Raw genomic sequence first — 17,074 nt, forward strand, 5'->3', positions numbered from 1 at the left:
AAGGCTTGATAGTGTCGAAGAGGAGGTTTCCAACTCATGTGGTCCTCTAAGTAATGCTGCATTGTAAAGTGAACAGTCGTAGTTACGTAGATTCTGATGCATTTTGGCTCATTCTCAAACAAAAGGGTGAGAGTTAATATCATAAGAAGGATCCTAAGAATATCCCTTAATAGCCTAAGAAAAGGGCAGAAATATTTACACGGGGAATACAAAGACATTTGCGAATAAACTCAGAAATTAGGATGCATATATATCTCAGATAGTACGAGAAAGGCTTTAATATCCTTAGAAAAGGGCAGAAATATGGATACAGAGATATCGGCAGAAAAAAGAACTATGACTACGATGTCATTATCACTAAAATTCAGCAGGAATCCATTCTCTGAATGATTATCCGATTCCACAAATGGCTTTGTATTAGAATAAAGTCAGACTATTGTGAGTTGGAAAGTAGGAGTTCTTCGTTTTTTGAACTATTAACTGTCCTCCGTGTTTCGGTTCGTGATAAGAACGCTTTGTGGTGATATGGCGTTACGATGTCTCTCCATTTTGCATCCAGTACGTGTGGTTACGCTTGCGCGACATCTCAGCGTGACGCCGGTAATGGAACGAGGTTTTAAACAAGGTTATACTTTCGTTTGTTGTTATTTCCGTCACGGTTTCTCACATTATTGACTTCGTGAACTTTAGGCCGTGGCACTGGAGATTCCGGCAAATCTAGTTTATTTAATAATGAACGTCGATGGAAAGATGATGATGCATTCATGGCGATTGGGAACACTGACGAATTGTCATCACTTCTAGGGTTTGTACGCTTTTAAGGGGGAAAAATCGACTGGAAAGACTTTTCACGAAGTTATGTTTAGAGTTTGTCGTGAGTTGGCAGTGCAGGATAACATTCCGGATCTCGTGGAAGTGCTTACACGTCTTCAATGTTGTCTGCAAGATATTGGCGCTCATTTGGCCACCCCACCGCAAACATCCGAGAAGAAGAAATGTGGGAATATCAAGTGATGGATAAAGAGAATCGTTAACGAAAAGAGTCGGTAAGATACAAATAATACTACAGCGATGACGTTCGTCGACACAGCAATGGTCGATTGGATTCATGCTGAGATTGATCGTTTTGGAGATCAACTACCACCTATTCGTCAGTTCATTTTGTCCGTGGGTTTTCTACACTTTCTCTTTTTTCGAATCTTCTTAGTTGCGATTTTTAAAGTTCGATGCTATCGTTGATACTAGTTCCCAAGATTTGATTATTAGAGCATCAGCGAAAGCATAGCTTCATTTAAAGGATGTTGTAGTGTTTATGAAATTTGTTTAACACCATTTACTTGTAACTGTTAAACTTCAACTTATATTTCATTTGGATAGTTGTTTTGAAGACTTCTGCAAGTGTATTTTTTGGAAATAAGATGAAAATTACCTACAATATTTTGAATTTGCATTGAAACTCGTTCTTTTGAAATTATTTTACGGCTATAAGTTGAGGTGTTATCAGAACAGTGTCTTTAAGGGAGGAGGTGTAACATCAGCTCATCTACAGTATGCTCGTGCTGTATGTCGCCGCGCTGAACGTAGTGTTGTGCCTTTAGTACGAGCAGAAGAAGCTGATCCGCAAGCGATGAAATTTTTAAACAGGTAAATCTTTGGACCTTTACCTTCTTTGAATTTTTTTTATTTGGACCTGTACTTCGTGCACTTAATAGTAGGAATGTTTTAGTTTTTCTCTTTTGCGTGCTTCAGTAAGGTGACTTCTTTCATCTTACTTTCAGAATGAGTGATTTGTTGTTCGTTTTGGGACGTTACGCTTGTATGAAAAATGGAAATGAGGAATTGACATATCTTCGTCCGGATACGTTCGTCAATCAAAAATGGGAACGGAAGAAGCTCTGAGTTCTCACAAGAAAACAAAAAGTACTTTGCAGTAGCTTCTAATGTGATCGCTTTGGTGCTTCGCTAATCCCTAGTAAATACTGGGTTTGGTGGTTCCATTAGCTAAGTCATTTCATTTTATTGCTCAATAAATTGTTACAATTTTATCTGGCCTTTTGCAATGCGTGCTCACGCGTCTCTATTTGAAATCATTTGCCTCGTAATTTGATGGAAAGTCAATACAGGTACAGTCAATACTGTAGCGGTTTGTGTCTTGGGTAAAGGCTTTTTACTCTGTGGTATTTCCACCGTATTCTTTCTTCTTAGGGATACAAGCTAGGCAAGAATTGCTTGATAGGATATAGAGAGACTTATTGCTGATCAGCAGCGCTTTACGGTGCAGAACCCTAAATGCAGTGCAGATACAGAGAAAATGAGGAAAAAAAAAAGAACAAGATGAAGAACAGAGTGAAAATAACTGAGTATCTAGTGAAACTAAAGAAGAAGAAGAGCTCAGTGGAAATAAACGAGTTGCAGTCTTACACCTCTCATCCTGGGAGGGGTAATCTCATGCTTGATTGATTGGAATTCGGTTTACTGCGACGAAGATTTGGTTGAGATGGGTATGCTGAACAGCTGTTTAGTCTATCTGCTTTTTTATTTAGTTTTGGACTTTCTACGTGTAATTCAGAGGTTTGCGGTTTATTAGTGAGGTTATGGATGTTTGTGATACACCTGCGTAGGCTTCATTCATGCTATCTTCTGAGTCTTACCGTAGCGGGTTCATTTTCCACAAGAAACATTTTGAACGGCTGAGAAATTCCAAGGCTTTGGAAATGCTTTGGGATCGATAATTCTTCTTTTTCTGCCCTATCTGATATGACAAATGAATAAGAGTGAATACATCATCAAATTTAGCAAGCTAGATCTGCTCAGCAGACCATTTACTACTGTGATCAGGATTGCAGTAGTGCAGTTGCAGTAGTGCAGTAGTAGTGATTCGATTCAACTACAGAGGTTAGAGATATAGTAGGGTTAGAACGATATGAAGCTCGGTGGAGTTGCGTAGGCGGCTGCGCTCGAAGCGGCGCGGAGGAGAAAGCAGTTAGAATCAAGGTTGTACCATCGCGAACTGTAGCGAAGAATGGTGCTATTGAAGGTCCCCGCTCGATCCTAACCGCTGAGCTTCACCGTCCCGCTTCGAGCGCAGCCGTTTACTCAACTGTACTGTGCTTCATGTCGTTTTGACCCTACTACGTGCGCAGATACTCGTACTACGACGTGTGACTATTATGTAGCCGCTTGCACAATTTTTACGACCGTGACACATCCGAAATAGATCACGCACTTCATACGTCTCGCTTGGTCCGGTCAAAACTTCATTGAAATCAGTTTGGCTTCGTTCGTGTTCCTATGGTACGCAGCAGTCGGAGGGGGGGGGGGGGAATTTATGCTCCACAGAATAATTGCGCGTTATATCTATGTAAAAAATGAGTGGAAACCTAAGTCATATATCATATCCATATGGATCTACAAAAAAGACAACAACATAACGTGCAGAAATGAAGATTTGGTGAAGACACTACAATAAATGTGAATTCTGAATGGAATGGTTTCGATACTGTGTATTTCGGTACTGAAAAGAGTAGGAAATGTGCCGAGGTCTTAAACTTTTCCAGATGGGACAGTTACACAAACTTTGCACAAAATTAGAGAAAAAAAAACATAAAAGGCTGTCATGCTGGGAATTCCCGTACAGCATCACGACCACATGGAATTTCACGGCGGCGCGCGTCTGTGAGCATTGACATCTAATGGGCTGAATTCTAGTCGAACACAAATGTGCGAAAATACGAATTTTCATGCAAAGTGATAGCTAAGACTAAGTAGTGAATTTCATCTATGCCGCGGATTTCTTCTGGAATCATCACTGGTTGTCTTTCCTCTTCCTTATTTGACTTTCATCTATTCTGCTTTTATAGTTTCGTTATTTTACTCCTCAAGTACTTGCTAGAAGTAAAGCTCAGTTGATGAGCTAGTATAGCCGTCTCAAAATGGACGAGGTGCGATACGATCGTCAACTTCGACTTTGGGGTGAAGAAGGTCAAAGCTCCATTGCACGAACATCAGTATGCGTCCTAGGCTCCTCTGCGTTAGGTGAGATTTTTTTTCCATTTTTTTTACTGTTACATAAAATGTTCTAAGTGAATTTAAGGTACGGAGATCTTGAAAAATCTTGTTTTGGCTGGTGTTCACTCTGTTTGTGTTGTCGATAGTGCCTTTGTACAGACACCAGATCTTGGACAGAATTTCTTTTTAAAAGAATCGGATATTGGTCGGGCAAGGGCTGATGCTACGATTGAATATTTGAAGGTACAATCTTTTCTGTCTCATTTGTCGATAATAGAGAGTGACAGGACAATTTCACACGATTCTTCTTCTAGGAACTGAATCCGTCTGTTATGGGAGATTCACTGCTTTTATCTCCTCTTAATTTATCAGACGAGGATTTAACGTTGTTGTTGCAATTCCATGTTATTGTTGGAACAAATCTATCGGAAGAAGTGGCGGCGAAAATTTCAGCTTTTTTGTTTCCCCGAGGTGTACCTTTTATATCGGCAAGGTATGGTGTATTAATCTGGTTTTATTCGTGCTAGTTTTATGTGCTCTTTCATGATTTGATTGTGTTTTTGCGTTTTTGCTTTACCGTTGGTATATCCGTTGAGTTACAGTAATGTTACGCACTGGTCTCCCCAGTGTCAAGTTAAAGATGTACAACTTTAATCTCGTTATATCTTATAATAATTATTCTATAGGCGGATCAAAACGAGATGAAGCTCGATGCAGTTGCGTAAGCGGCTGCGCTCGAAGCGGCGAAGCTAGCGGTTGATATCGAGGCGGAACTAATTCGAAAACTTTTCGAACTAGTTCGGAACCGCTCTACAGCACCGCTTCCAGCGCAGCCGCTTACGCAAATGCTTCATGTCATTTTACCACAATATATAATGAAATAAATATGAAAATTGAAAACTCCTAAGGTGTTCCGTAATCTGGTTTGTACCTTTTGACTCTACTACATCTGAGTAGCAAATGCTGTGGAAATTACTTGAAAATTCATCGCAATATTCCCATCAGGCGAAAATGCGAATGAACTCCGATAACATCAGATTCGATTATGTTGGATATTATTAATTCCTTACAATGACCATTGTGTGACTGCAAAGAAGAGGAAATCACTAAGCTCTCTCTATTTCCTTTTATGCTTTCAGAGCTTACGGTCTCCTCGGTTACATTCGTATCTTTGTTCAAGAACACACCATAGCGAATAACCATGAAGAGAACGGGCTTCCCGACTTACGGTACGGTATTTCACCCATTCGTTTTTAAGTACTGTCCTTCTTTTCCGTAAGATAACGTATTTAGCATTGATAAGCCATTTCCCAAGCTGTTAGAAATGGCTGCAAACACGGATCTGAACTCGATGACACTTGAAGAACTACGGCACACACCTTACATATTACTGTATCTAATAGCCCTACAATATTATCGAAAAGTGAATTTTCTATTTAATTGGATTTCATTTTGTTTTTTTCTGCATCCGTTTCGTGATTTTTATTACAGGAAATTGGAGATGACCAAGCATTTCCTGATAATTACACAAAGAGGAAACATTTCCTCGAAATTCTTCTGAAAATGCGACGAGAAGGCGAGTCTGGATCGTTGGATGCAGAGAATTTCCTTGAGGCTAAGACGGCTCTAGCAAGATCTCTTCAAAAGACGGAGGTAATTTTGAGTTTAAGTTCTGCTTTACGCTTTCAATTTAGATCCTTTTGAAATTTTTGAAATAGTGTATAGAAATTAATTCTGCGAGAAGTGATTTCTATAGGTCCCACGCCATGTGGCAGAGATTCTTGCTGATCCCAATGTCGAAGACACGTCACGTTGTGTGCAGCCGTTCTGGCTGATTTGTGCCGGACTAAAACGTTTTGTGAATGAACATGGTGTGCTGCCTCTTAGTGGAGTGTTACCGGATATGACGAGTGACAGTAAGAGGTCTGTTGTCATGAAATCCTTTACTTCTTGGCATAAATTTGATTTAAATAGTGTATACAATGAAATAAATAATGCAATAAATGCACAAATATATCAATTAATTTCCATAACGATTTTAGTCGCACTTGTGAGTTGAAATGATGAATTTAAATGACAGAATATAACTGTAGGTTTACGGGAAGTTTCCTTCAATGCTTCAATGAAAATTATCTTCTCATTTAACGAGATTTTTGTGAAAAATGTAAAATCTATGTCTTTGCTCCCTTCGTGATTGTATTGCTCAGTACTTGACCTTGTCTGCAAAGTACCGTTTTAGTTTTGTTTTCAGTCATTATTCTATATGATTATACTCGCTCTTCATTTACAGGTATTCTCATCTAGCTTCAATTTTCCACGAAAAAGCTCTTTCTGATGCGGCGGAGGTTTACGAACACACAAGAAGAATAGAACAAGAAAGAGGTTAGACTCGCTATTTCCCATTTATTTCTATATCATCGTCGTTTTCGTCTTGGGAAGCTATGAAACCCTGAGAATTGTTAAGTAGGAGCCGAATATTTAGTTATGAAAGGTTAAGATTAGTTCAGCTATCATAGTTCCTGGAATTCCTTATTTTCTCCCACGTTTTACTAATATCGCTCAGAGACACTCGCAAATCCTTGGTTTTACACCTTAATGTACCATTTTTCTTCAGTCTTTTAACAGTTAATGGTAATTTTTATTTCTCTTTTCTTTTAGGAAGTGCAGCGACAATCACCGAAGATCTTTGCTATAGATTCTGCAAAAATGCACGTGGAATCCGATTACAACGCGGTAGTGAGAAAGATTCAGTGGTAATGTTCCAGGTGGACATTTATTACATTCTATTTAAATTTTTAATGACGACTTGATCTTGCTGCAAGGCTAGTTGATTCGAAATGAATAGGAAACATCTAGGAATTGCTCAATAATATATCATCAGTGGAAGAAGAAAATGTATCTGCCGCAGTGTGGTTCCTTTTGCTTCGCGCTGCGGATAAGTTCTGCCGTGAAAAAGGAAGGTACGTATTCTACTATGTAAATCTTCAAGAACTTCTTTTGATTCAGTAGTTGTGTTGGAATCTCTAGGTATCCTGGCACAAATGGCGTTCCATGCACTATCGATTCACTTGATCTAAAGCAACGCGTTGTTTCTATAATTTCATCTTCACATGTAAGTCAAACATATTTCCTCTGGAACCATAGAACAATATGTCTACTTTGGTTCCAGGTTGATAATCCAGAAGCTGTGATGGCTCGAGTTCCACCAAGTGCTATAGCTGAAATCTGTCGATACGGAGCCGGCGAGCTCCACGTTGTTGCCAGCTTAATTGGAGGTAATATAACCGTGTTGGAATTTCTGAGAATTTGCTTGTTCCTTTTTCTTTGGTTCGATTCTCCTGAAACAGTGGTCTGTTAATCAAAAAGAACGTACAAAACTTACACATTACACTCTTTCGAAAAGGGTCCTCTGGGATGCCTTCATTTACAGTAACAATTCAAGCTTCCATATATAATTTGTAAAAACTAAGATAGTTTTTCTTTTCTTCCAGCTTTCTATTATCTTATACTCAGTAATTTCATAGAATTCAACTATTATTCTATACAAAGTGTAGAGTCAAATACAATGTTTGTTTAGGAATTGTTGCTCAAGAAGTGATTAAGTTGGCTACAAATCAATATGTACCTCTCGATAACACTTTCATCTACGACGGACACACACAACAAAGCTCAGTGTTTAGAATGTGAAATTTAGACGATTCAGGATCTGTTTAAACAAAACAACCAAAGAAGTTGACAGTGTCAATCAGGTTAACAGATGTCATTCACAAGAGATGATGTTGATTTTTGCCCAATTACGCATTAAATGTGGCATGTCGTTTGACGGTGACAGTAGATTTCTGAATTCTGATTGTATCTGTCTTTTCACTCAAACAAGATTATTGTATTCTCGTGAATGTATCTCTGAATAGTTGTTTTTGGGTGCACTAGCATAAAAATCATTTTAACTTCTGTTGAGATTATCTTTGCAAACATTGTTTTCATGGAATACTAAGGAAAAAAGGAAAAAAATACTTAATGTTGTACCAATACTCAAAAAAAGATGAAAGAAATCTGAGGTTTTCCGAGTAATATATATGCATGACGTACAGGAATTTCCAGAACCGTTAATTAATATACAGAAAAGCTGCAAACATTTCATAACGTCTTATTTCGTTCAAAAATGTCCGTGTCGTGCGTAAAGAGTGACAAGCAATTATCAAAGGTGTCGAAGGTGTGTTTTCAGAGCTTTTTGAAAATCCGAGCGCACATTCTAGGTGCACCTGTAATCGGCTCAAAACGGCATTTCCGTCCATTTCTTCCTAGTTGCCGCAAAAGAACGCCCCGGAGGATGCGGCGCGCTCCAGTCGAACTCGTAGAAAATAGCGCCAAGGAACGCCCGAAGCCGCATATTCCAGGCCGTTTTTGCGGTAATTAGGAAGAAATGGACGGAATCACCCTCCTCCTCAAAATCTAAGACCCCGTGTAGGCATAACCCACCTGAAACCCGCACCACCCCAAATTCGTGGGGTGATGCCTTTAACTATACTCACTTGGTCTGACATTTCACGGAATCCGAGATCCCATTTTTCTTTGTGGATCATATGAAGAAGTCCCTAACAAAGTTAACGTGAACTCCTTAATAATCATCTGCAGGACTTTGGAGGAAATCAAACGGTTACACCCACACCTCGTTGAAAACACTCCATCCTGTCCGATCTGGTGAGTGACGAATGCAAAGAAGATAAAAAAAAACTGACTTGATACCGATGGCTTTGCATTTCGAAGTGTACACCACAAAAAAGAACCTAAACTACCTAAATTCCTAAGATTCTGTAGGGTTGTGAGTGGGTGTAGGGCAGAAGAGGTTCCACTTTGTCTGCGCGATCGATAATACGACATCACAACAAGGTGAAGAACGTTTGAATCCATCAAACCGCCCCGCAACTACCAAACTCCTCCCACCTTAGTGAGCAAAATATCGTTAAATGATACGTACCAATCTATTAATTTTCTTTGCCTGATAAACACACCCTCTCCCTTCCAGCTCTCTGCCATGCTTCGATTATTCCACTCGTTAGAAAAGCTTAAGTCTTCTTTCCTGTATCTTCCCTCTGTACGTACAATTCTCCACTGCAAATCCTCTTACTCCTACTCTACAAATCGGCCGAAATCAAAAATAAGAATTGAATTATCAGATGGACAGCTTTGATCGCTGAAACACTCGTACAATGTTTTCACAGAAAATCAACACTTCAATTTGTGATCTAGCGACTGTACAAGATTATGTTCGAAAAAAACTTAAACATAATTAGGTTGTAAGACCTCAGTTTTTTGATTTGAGGATATAGATAGTTGGATTTGAAAAGACCAGTTAAATGGAAAGATCACTTTCAAGCGCATGGGAATAGTTCTCATGATGTCATCGAAGTGGGATTTTTGGTACTCATAAGATATAAGATAGAAGCAAACAAAACTTACGTTTTCTCTGCAGATTTCCATTACTGCATATCACTAAGATTAATTAATTGAACGGTGCAGTCTTTTGAAGGATGTAGTCCACGGATAAAAAAGTATTCGATATTACTGCATCCACTATTTCGGCAGTAAAAACATAATGTAAACCATTGTTTATTCTCTATATACACACATAGAAATAGCAGTAAAAAAAAAGTGAAATTCAGCTATCAACCACGCCCAGGACATCCAATGCCATTACAAAGAAGGAAAATTCCGTTGTTTTGCTGGCCAATGAAGGAGTTTCCGAAAGGATCGACGTTAAAACCAGAGGGATAGGGCCATCGGAATTCTTGCGTAAATACAGAGAGCACCATAATCAGTAGTATTAACACTATCAGACGAAGAGCGAGCATTGTGTATGCGGAAGCTACTGAGAGAAATGTGAGTACTTACCCTTTTATACGACTTTCTTGCACGAAAAAAGTAGGAGAGATCGGAAGATGGATGGTGATGTAATGTAGAGAGTATTAGAGACATGGAGTTTATAGCTTTCTCCTCCCGTTCAAATCGTGTTTTTGCGCTACGCAAACAACAATTAAGTGAACAGAAAAAAAGAACGAGTGCATAGCGTATGAAAGAGTGAAAATCAACGTCACAAGAGACCAAATGAGCAAATAATCAAAACCCCGTTCCTATACGGTTTCATCTTCCTTGAACCGAAGTAGGTACAGCAAAATATGGACTTGTTGCACAGTTCACGAATCTTCGATTTGTGGCGCGCACTAAAGCAGAGTAAACACCATGGAGCAGAAATGATAGGTTGAAGATGAATTCATGCAGCAAGAAAAAGACACTCACATAGAATTCGACATAAACTTGTTTATGTTCGGCTTGTTCAATCATAAACTGCACCGAAAGAATGCCGCGCGAATCACATCGTAACGAGACCTGCAATACCACAAGGACATACGAACAGCATCAGCAGGTAAACAAAAAAAGAGCAAAAAAAAAAAACACCAACCTTGTTGGCTATAGCGAATGCGGAACTCATATGTCTTATGAGTGTGACCAAATATCGATGAGTCACTGGTTCAGCGCATTCCAACCGTTCAACCTGCTCCGAGTGCCTCGGAAATTTCGTCTATAAAAACCGAATATATGGGATGCTATTTTCTAAAATTTACAGCAGTTTATTCGCCACCTACTAATTCTCAACAATTTCGCCTAAATCTACGAAAGTAGCGCATATATCTACTTTTTTATAATCTAAACGTGTATGAAATACTATGATCTATCGTTAATTTAATTTCGCCTTTTGAACAGTTTAGTTCATTCAAGACGAAAAAAACTTATGATGTTTGTCATAAAGTTGAACAAATAAGAGAATAATTCAATAATAACAAGTTCCATAGTTCAATAATAAGGGAACAATAGGAGAAATATGAAGCAGCAATTTTCTCATCACACCAGTTGTTGGTTTTGTTTTTTTTTTTTTTTTTTTTTTTTTTTGAAGAAAGACTTTTTTATTAGCTCTCTTTGTGATAACTAAGCCCTTACGATCTCAATTTCTTAAGCTTATTAATTCTTCTTCTGTTGTTAAGAAGAAGTTTCCAAGGATATCAAAAAGCTTTCATACGAATAGGGGATCGACAAAAGTGCGCATGTTCCCATATGAGTGGCTGCGTAAAAACCATGCACTATAGGCAAAATATTAAGAAAAGCATAACATTATCAAGTTGAGTTCTGTCCTATTTAGTCAGTTTCATTTTCAGCGAATACTACAAATCGAGACGTAAACAAGACTGACCACAGCTCTTCCAATTTCTCCCTCAGTGATCAGCAAAAATTCATCACTATTGACAGTAATTGTCACAGTAGGACTACTTGGATCAAGCTCCTGCAAATAAATTCGTTATTCTTTACTTCACATCTCTAAATAACGACGCCACTAATGTTATTTTTATAAAGATAATAAGGTGATTAGCATGAGATTAACACCAACAGTTTTAACTGAACGGTGTCATTTCGTCATATTATTATTGTAGGGAATGCAAAATAATGGTTGCACATAATTTTGCTTTAATATGACCACAATATTTTTTCAGTAAATGGTTCCTCTTCTCATCTTTCTTCTTTCAGTTGTTTCGCCTTTACTTAGGCAATTGTTCACTCGCTTCTTAGATATAATATGGGCGGAGATTTACTTTAGCACTACTTTAGTGATCCCCTCCGATCCATGCTGTATGCTGTATTCGATTCATCCCTTGTAGATTGAGTTTTGAGTGGCGAAAAATGATTTTTTTTACGAAGTAGTGGGCCCAGAAAGTGGTCTACGAAGTAGAGCTGTCGATCAACTGTTTATACTCCACAGCTGCACTCACTCCTTCACTCCTCGCAGTACCACATCGGTACCAATCTATCACATCGACAATGTATACCTTTATTGCTTCTTTCAACATATATGATTTCATGATGACTTTGAAGGTAACATCATCCTTGTCGAAGTCAAAATCTAGCACCTACAATAATAGTTTTCGAACCCATCTTTCACAACGAGACCAAATATTAAGAACAATACAGTACCTCTTCAGTTGACAATGTGTGTATGTTTATGTCGACGATAACGCCGTCTTCGTCAAGAACTAATTTCACTGGTTCGCCAAATCCATCATATGTCATCTTTAACGTTGCTCCGGATCCGGTATGCATACTCATGCACTCCTATGGAAGATTACATCACTTATGAATAAATTCAGCCATACATCACTACAGTAACTATCTTTCGCAACGATGAGGAAGTTGATTTCTTGTCAAATTCGTCAAGCTCTAGTCTGTTTCTCTTAATATCATCATTGCACGTAACGGAGTTAAGAAAAGTTCAGTAGTTTGAGAAAATAATTTTGACAACTTCGAATATCATCCTATTTCATGCAAAGGCTCTATAATTAGGTCCCTTTGCTTCACTGTAGAAAAAAATCGCAGAAGACTACATTCTTCTCTTCGATTTCGACAGGCGTTCAATTTATTTCGTTCTGGAAGAAAAAAAAAACTATTAAAGGCCGCATATCTCAAAATCAGCAGTGTTGAGACCCAATCACAAATAGAAGATATGGATGTAATTTGCGAATATGAGCGTAATAACGCTTAAATCCGCCTTGTAATCCAGGAAAAAGCGTGAGAAACAGTTGGCCCCACTAGTGTCCCCAACAGTGCTTGTAACGGAGAAAACGATGGCAATCCATGCCGTATTTGCGATTGAGCAAGTTGGGAGAGGGTTCTGCTGCTCATTTCAGTTGCATTACTTGGGCTGCAAACGCTGGACAATGACGGAATTGCTCGCATTCTATCGCTTATTGCATTGTAGGCGGAACTGGCACAGCCAAGGCCGTTTCTCACTCCATTTTTTCTGGATTAGTAGGTGGAATCAAGCGTGACGACGCTTACAATCGAACTACACCCAACTTTTCGTGGAAAGACTTCATCACCGTCAATTTCGTGATATACATCCACCAAGTAGAAAAACACCAATAATTGCACCAGCTAAAAGTTATTCGAATGATTTTGTCTCTACATGGAGCGGCTGGAAATCCGTGAAAATGATAGATAACGCCATTCACTTACGGTAAGAACGTTCAATGGCAACCGGAATAAAACGGTTTGTTCACGAAGGGTAAATCCCGAGAACAAATCACTTGACAAATAAGCGATTGCCTGAAGTAGATGTTATTATTTGGTTTGAATGTGGTATAAATTAAAGTGACATTTCGTGCAATGCTGAAAACTAACTTGCTCGCAATGGCTGTCATCAACAATAATTCGCATGCCTTGTGCTGTCGCTTGAAATGTGCCATTCTAAAGTTTTCATTCTAGCAAGCAAGTAAAGTGGATCTGTAAACCATTCGCAACGAATATTCAAAGATGAAAAAGAAAGATTCCAGAACTAGTTATCGATTGCCCCATACAAACTTCGAATAACGAGTATAGTAGGGTCAAAACAACATGAAGCACGTGCGTAATTGCGTACTCGGCTTCTATTGAGGCGTTTTGGTGGAGCTTAGCGGCTAGGAGCGTGGTGAAACCGTTGGTGACACCACCCGTCGCTGCAGTTTGTGACGGATCCAACTCGGTTCCAACTGCTGCCCTTACCGCGTTGTTTCAAGCGCGTACGCAAATGCACCGCAGCTACACTCCTGATTCACGTCGTTTTGACCCGAATATAAATAGATAAATATGGCTGAGAAATGGGAATAAAATGAAGGCAGTTATAATAGGAAAAAAATCGTTGACAATTTGACAGAGAGTTATCATCTTATTATCACTATTACTCTATGTTTTTTGTTAACGCTACCGTATTATCACTGTTTATATCTGAAGACAATGTTTGCCCGAACTGTTGAGGACATATGTGGAGGGATGAGGAAAGACATATAGTAAGGTCAAAACGACATGAAACACGTACGCAATTACGTACGCGGCTTCTTTCGAGGTGCTTCGGTGGAACGTAGTGGCTAGGAGCGTGGTGAAATTCTTGCTGACACCACCCATCGCTGCAGTTGGCGACGGGCCCACCTCGGTTCCAACTGCTGCCTCCACAGCGCCGTTTCGAGCGCGTACGCAAATGCACATCAACTACACTCGTGTTTCATGTCGTATTGACCCGACTATAGATCACATTAGACAGATAAAAATAGTGAGTTGGTGCTGACTTTCGCGGAAACATACGATCAGGTCGAATTATATTGACCTGAAGCCCACTGTTGTTGCATAAGGAACTGCTTTCGAAGTGGCGCGGTTGCGGAGATGGTTCCCTTATCGAGCTCTGCGGTCCCGTCTCAGTCGCAAATCGTGCCAATTCAAGCGCAGCCGCATCGAGTTTGATCCAATCATAGATACTAGGGACTACCCTTTTAGAACTTAGCCAGTGTATCTAACAAGTTTTCAATTTCAATGACTAAACATAACCGTGAAATCGAGAGGAAAATTTAGCGGAAGAAATTCAACAACAAATACTAATAAAATTGGATCAGTGTGATAGATGATATGCATGCTGAAAGAAGTGTGTTGCTGTATCTTAAAATCTCCTACCCCACCTAAAAGAATAAGCTATTGTAAAACCCTATTAGATTAAAACAGACATTCCCTTTTCGGTTACTACTGAGTAATCAGCAAGAAGTCCAAAACTTACCTCACGAAAAGATATCGCTTTGATAACGCTTGCTAGATCACGAACATGAGCTTTTTTCAGCTCCAACACATGAAGTTGGTCCGTACGACCATCACCACTAGCCATTTGCATTCTAAACTGTGTAATAAAACGAAAAGTACAATATCGTAACAAGGAGGTGATAGAATTGTAAGGTTGACGGTAACATATGCATGATTTCCTATTTGTAAGCTACATTATGCAAACATTTGGACAAAACGTGAAAAACTTAATTTATTTGAATAGGGGTTAGTATAATTGGGTCAAAACGACATGAAGCGCGGACAGTTGCGAAAACGGCTGCTTCCGAAACGGCGCGGTGGAGTGTAGCGGTTGGATCGTGTAAGGATGCTCGCTACCGCCACCCATCTCTGCAGCACGCCACGGTCTCACCTCGATTACAACCGCTGTCTCCACCGCACCGCTTCGAGCGCTTCCGCTTACGCAACCGTACGTACTTCATCTTGTTTTGACCCGACTGTAAGTGTTTGTAGCTACTAGTACGATGTATAGTCGACTCCTAATGTCTTCAACCAAGTGAAACGCTGTTTACCCCTGAGGCAGTGCAGAGCGAAGAGGCAGTGCGTGGCAAGCACAGGGAGACCGCGCTTTGCGACAGACGCATCGCGGCAGCCGGTTGAACGCACTCGCTGTCGAATCTGATGCTGTAGTAAGCTACACCGATCTTTGCGACAGATGCGCTACGTTTACCTGCGCCAAAAATAGTCGCTTTTGACTGTAAATGATACTGTGATAGAGAGCGCTAGTCTTCTAATTCGTCCAGCGCCAATTCGAGTATTCAAAAATCATGTGTATAGGCGCGTCAAAATGTCATGAAGCACAATATAGTTGCGTAAGCGGTTGCGCTCCAAGCGACGAGGTAGAGATAGCGGATGGGGTCGATGTGGGACCATCGCGACCTACAGCGATGGATGGTGCTAGAGAAGGTTCCATCACGATTTTTACTGCTACGCTCCATCGCATCTGTCGCCTCAAGCGCACACACATATGCTACTGCACCGTGCTTCTTGTCGTTCTAACCCTACTATATCTCAAACCTCTGTAGTTGAATCGAATCACTACTACTTGACTTACTATGATGTCGGTTGGTCGTTAAAATGTTGCGTCTCGAACTTCACAGACGAAATATTGAGGTGGAGTGTGCAATGGAACCGGCGAGAAAACATTTGAGGACGAAACAACACTTTTAGGATCTAAGATTCTAGGATTCTAGGAAGAGCGGCGGTGAGGGCGAAGGCAGGACGAGGAAGATGTGGAGGACAAAATGTAGTTGGGGGAAGAGGCTTAAGGATACTCTGTGTCGCTCTTATTTCTGGAAGTAAATAATTGAAACAATCGGGGCTCTAAGGCATCTTAGAGGATTTATGACATGTAAGCTAACGTTACTTAGAGAAAAAACTAATAAAGAACGTCGAGAAATAATGGCGCCACTGAGTGCTCCCCTCCCCCAAATTACATTTCCCCCGATGTGGGACGTTTCACGAAATGATGATCGAGTTTCTCCCTCTTTTAATGCATGAAATCGGATGAAACATAGCTTTTAGGTGTATAGCTGACAAAGCGGCTTGAGCCATCGCGCAGTTGTATGAGCGGCTGCAGGCTGTGAATACAAGGTGAGAAATTCTTCGCCTCTATAGTCTCATTAAAAGGGCGGGTGTAGTGTAGCGGTTAGAGGTTCCGTTTCCTGCACGATCGATCAGAGGTTCGAATCCGCTCTAGTGCTCACCAAGCCTTTCACCCCTCCTGGGTCGATAAATTGGTACCAGACTTGTCTGGGAGGATAAAAACACTGACTTGACACATCGGCTGGCCACCGCAAGTCATTGTATAGGCCAGATACGCGTTCGTAAACCTCAAACGATTCTGAATTGAAGTGAACGTGCGGGCGCATCCCAAGCGGATTGATTAACGCCAGAAACTCTAACTTTAACTTTAACTTTTATAGTCTCATTGCGACAAGTGAGGGTCCTGCCTCGATCACTACCACTAGCTCCACTGCATCACTTCGAGCGTGGCTGTTCACGTAATTGCACACTACTTCAGATCGTTTTGATCCGACTGCGATTGGTGATACTGATCACGACGACATGCAGCTCGTGCATGATGCCCTACGACAACGACTACGACAGAATTTTGTCATTATTTGCATTTTCGTTCCAAATATATCATGTAGAATCCCTGCCATGAGGTGAAAACATGCTTGTAGTGACATTTGAAGGTTCTAATTACGAATATCTGTACATCGTGGACAATGTCCTAACACTATGGACATCATTCATTTTGACTTACTTTTGGTGTAGACATTGGGATGTTGCCAGCTGAGGCTTCTACTAGGTTGCTCACAATTTTCCATGTGTCAAGGTAGTGTCAAAGTTTCCTGACTTTTTAGAATAGTTTGTGGAC

At 40.1% G+C, this 17,074-nt stretch overlaps 3 protein-coding genes across 3 annotated transcripts; 2 read left to right on the forward strand and 1 right to left on the reverse strand.

Annotated features, from left to right (window-relative positions):
- Positions 1-525: 525 nt before the first annotated feature.
- Positions 526-1,899, forward strand: RB195_012159 (uncharacterized protein; the record flags this gene model as incomplete). Its single annotated transcript, XM_013435037.2, has 6 exons — positions 526-625; positions 691-805; positions 867-997; positions 1,070-1,167; positions 1,520-1,644; positions 1,779-1,899. 6 exons carry the CDS (start codon positions 526-528, stop codon positions 1,897-1,899), a joined length of 690 nt encoding a protein of 229 aa, XP_013290491.1.
- Positions 1,900-3,932: 2,033 nt separating this feature from the next.
- On the forward strand, positions 3,933-7,695 carry RB195_012160 (uncharacterized protein; the record flags this gene model as incomplete). The annotated part of the gene is made up of 13 exons (XM_064193894.1): positions 3,933-4,035; positions 4,094-4,251; positions 4,323-4,501; positions 5,148-5,237; positions 5,302-5,431; positions 5,500-5,661; positions 5,765-5,931; positions 6,299-6,390; positions 6,667-6,773; positions 6,865-6,968; positions 7,036-7,120; positions 7,178-7,283; positions 7,586-7,695. 13 exons carry the CDS (start codon positions 3,933-3,935, stop codon positions 7,693-7,695), a joined length of 1,593 nt encoding a protein of 530 aa, XP_064051477.1.
- Positions 7,696-10,202: 2,507 nt separating this feature from the next.
- RB195_012161 (uncharacterized protein) lies at positions 10,203-14,743 on the reverse strand (the record flags this gene model as incomplete). Its single annotated transcript, XM_064193895.1, has 9 exons — positions 10,203-10,229; positions 10,306-10,395; positions 10,469-10,588; positions 11,255-11,344; positions 11,886-11,966; positions 12,031-12,168; positions 13,069-13,158; positions 13,234-13,299; positions 14,633-14,743. 9 exons carry the CDS (start codon positions 14,741-14,743, stop codon positions 10,203-10,205), a joined length of 813 nt encoding a protein of 270 aa, XP_064051478.1.
- Between the last annotated feature and the right edge of the window lie 2,331 nt (positions 14,744-17,074).

This window comes from Necator americanus, chromosome III (assembly GCF_031761385.1).
Source record: "Necator americanus strain Aroian chromosome III, whole genome shotgun sequence".
In the NCBI taxonomy this organism is placed as follows: Eukaryota; Metazoa; Nematoda; class Chromadorea; order Rhabditida; family Ancylostomatidae; genus Necator; species Necator americanus.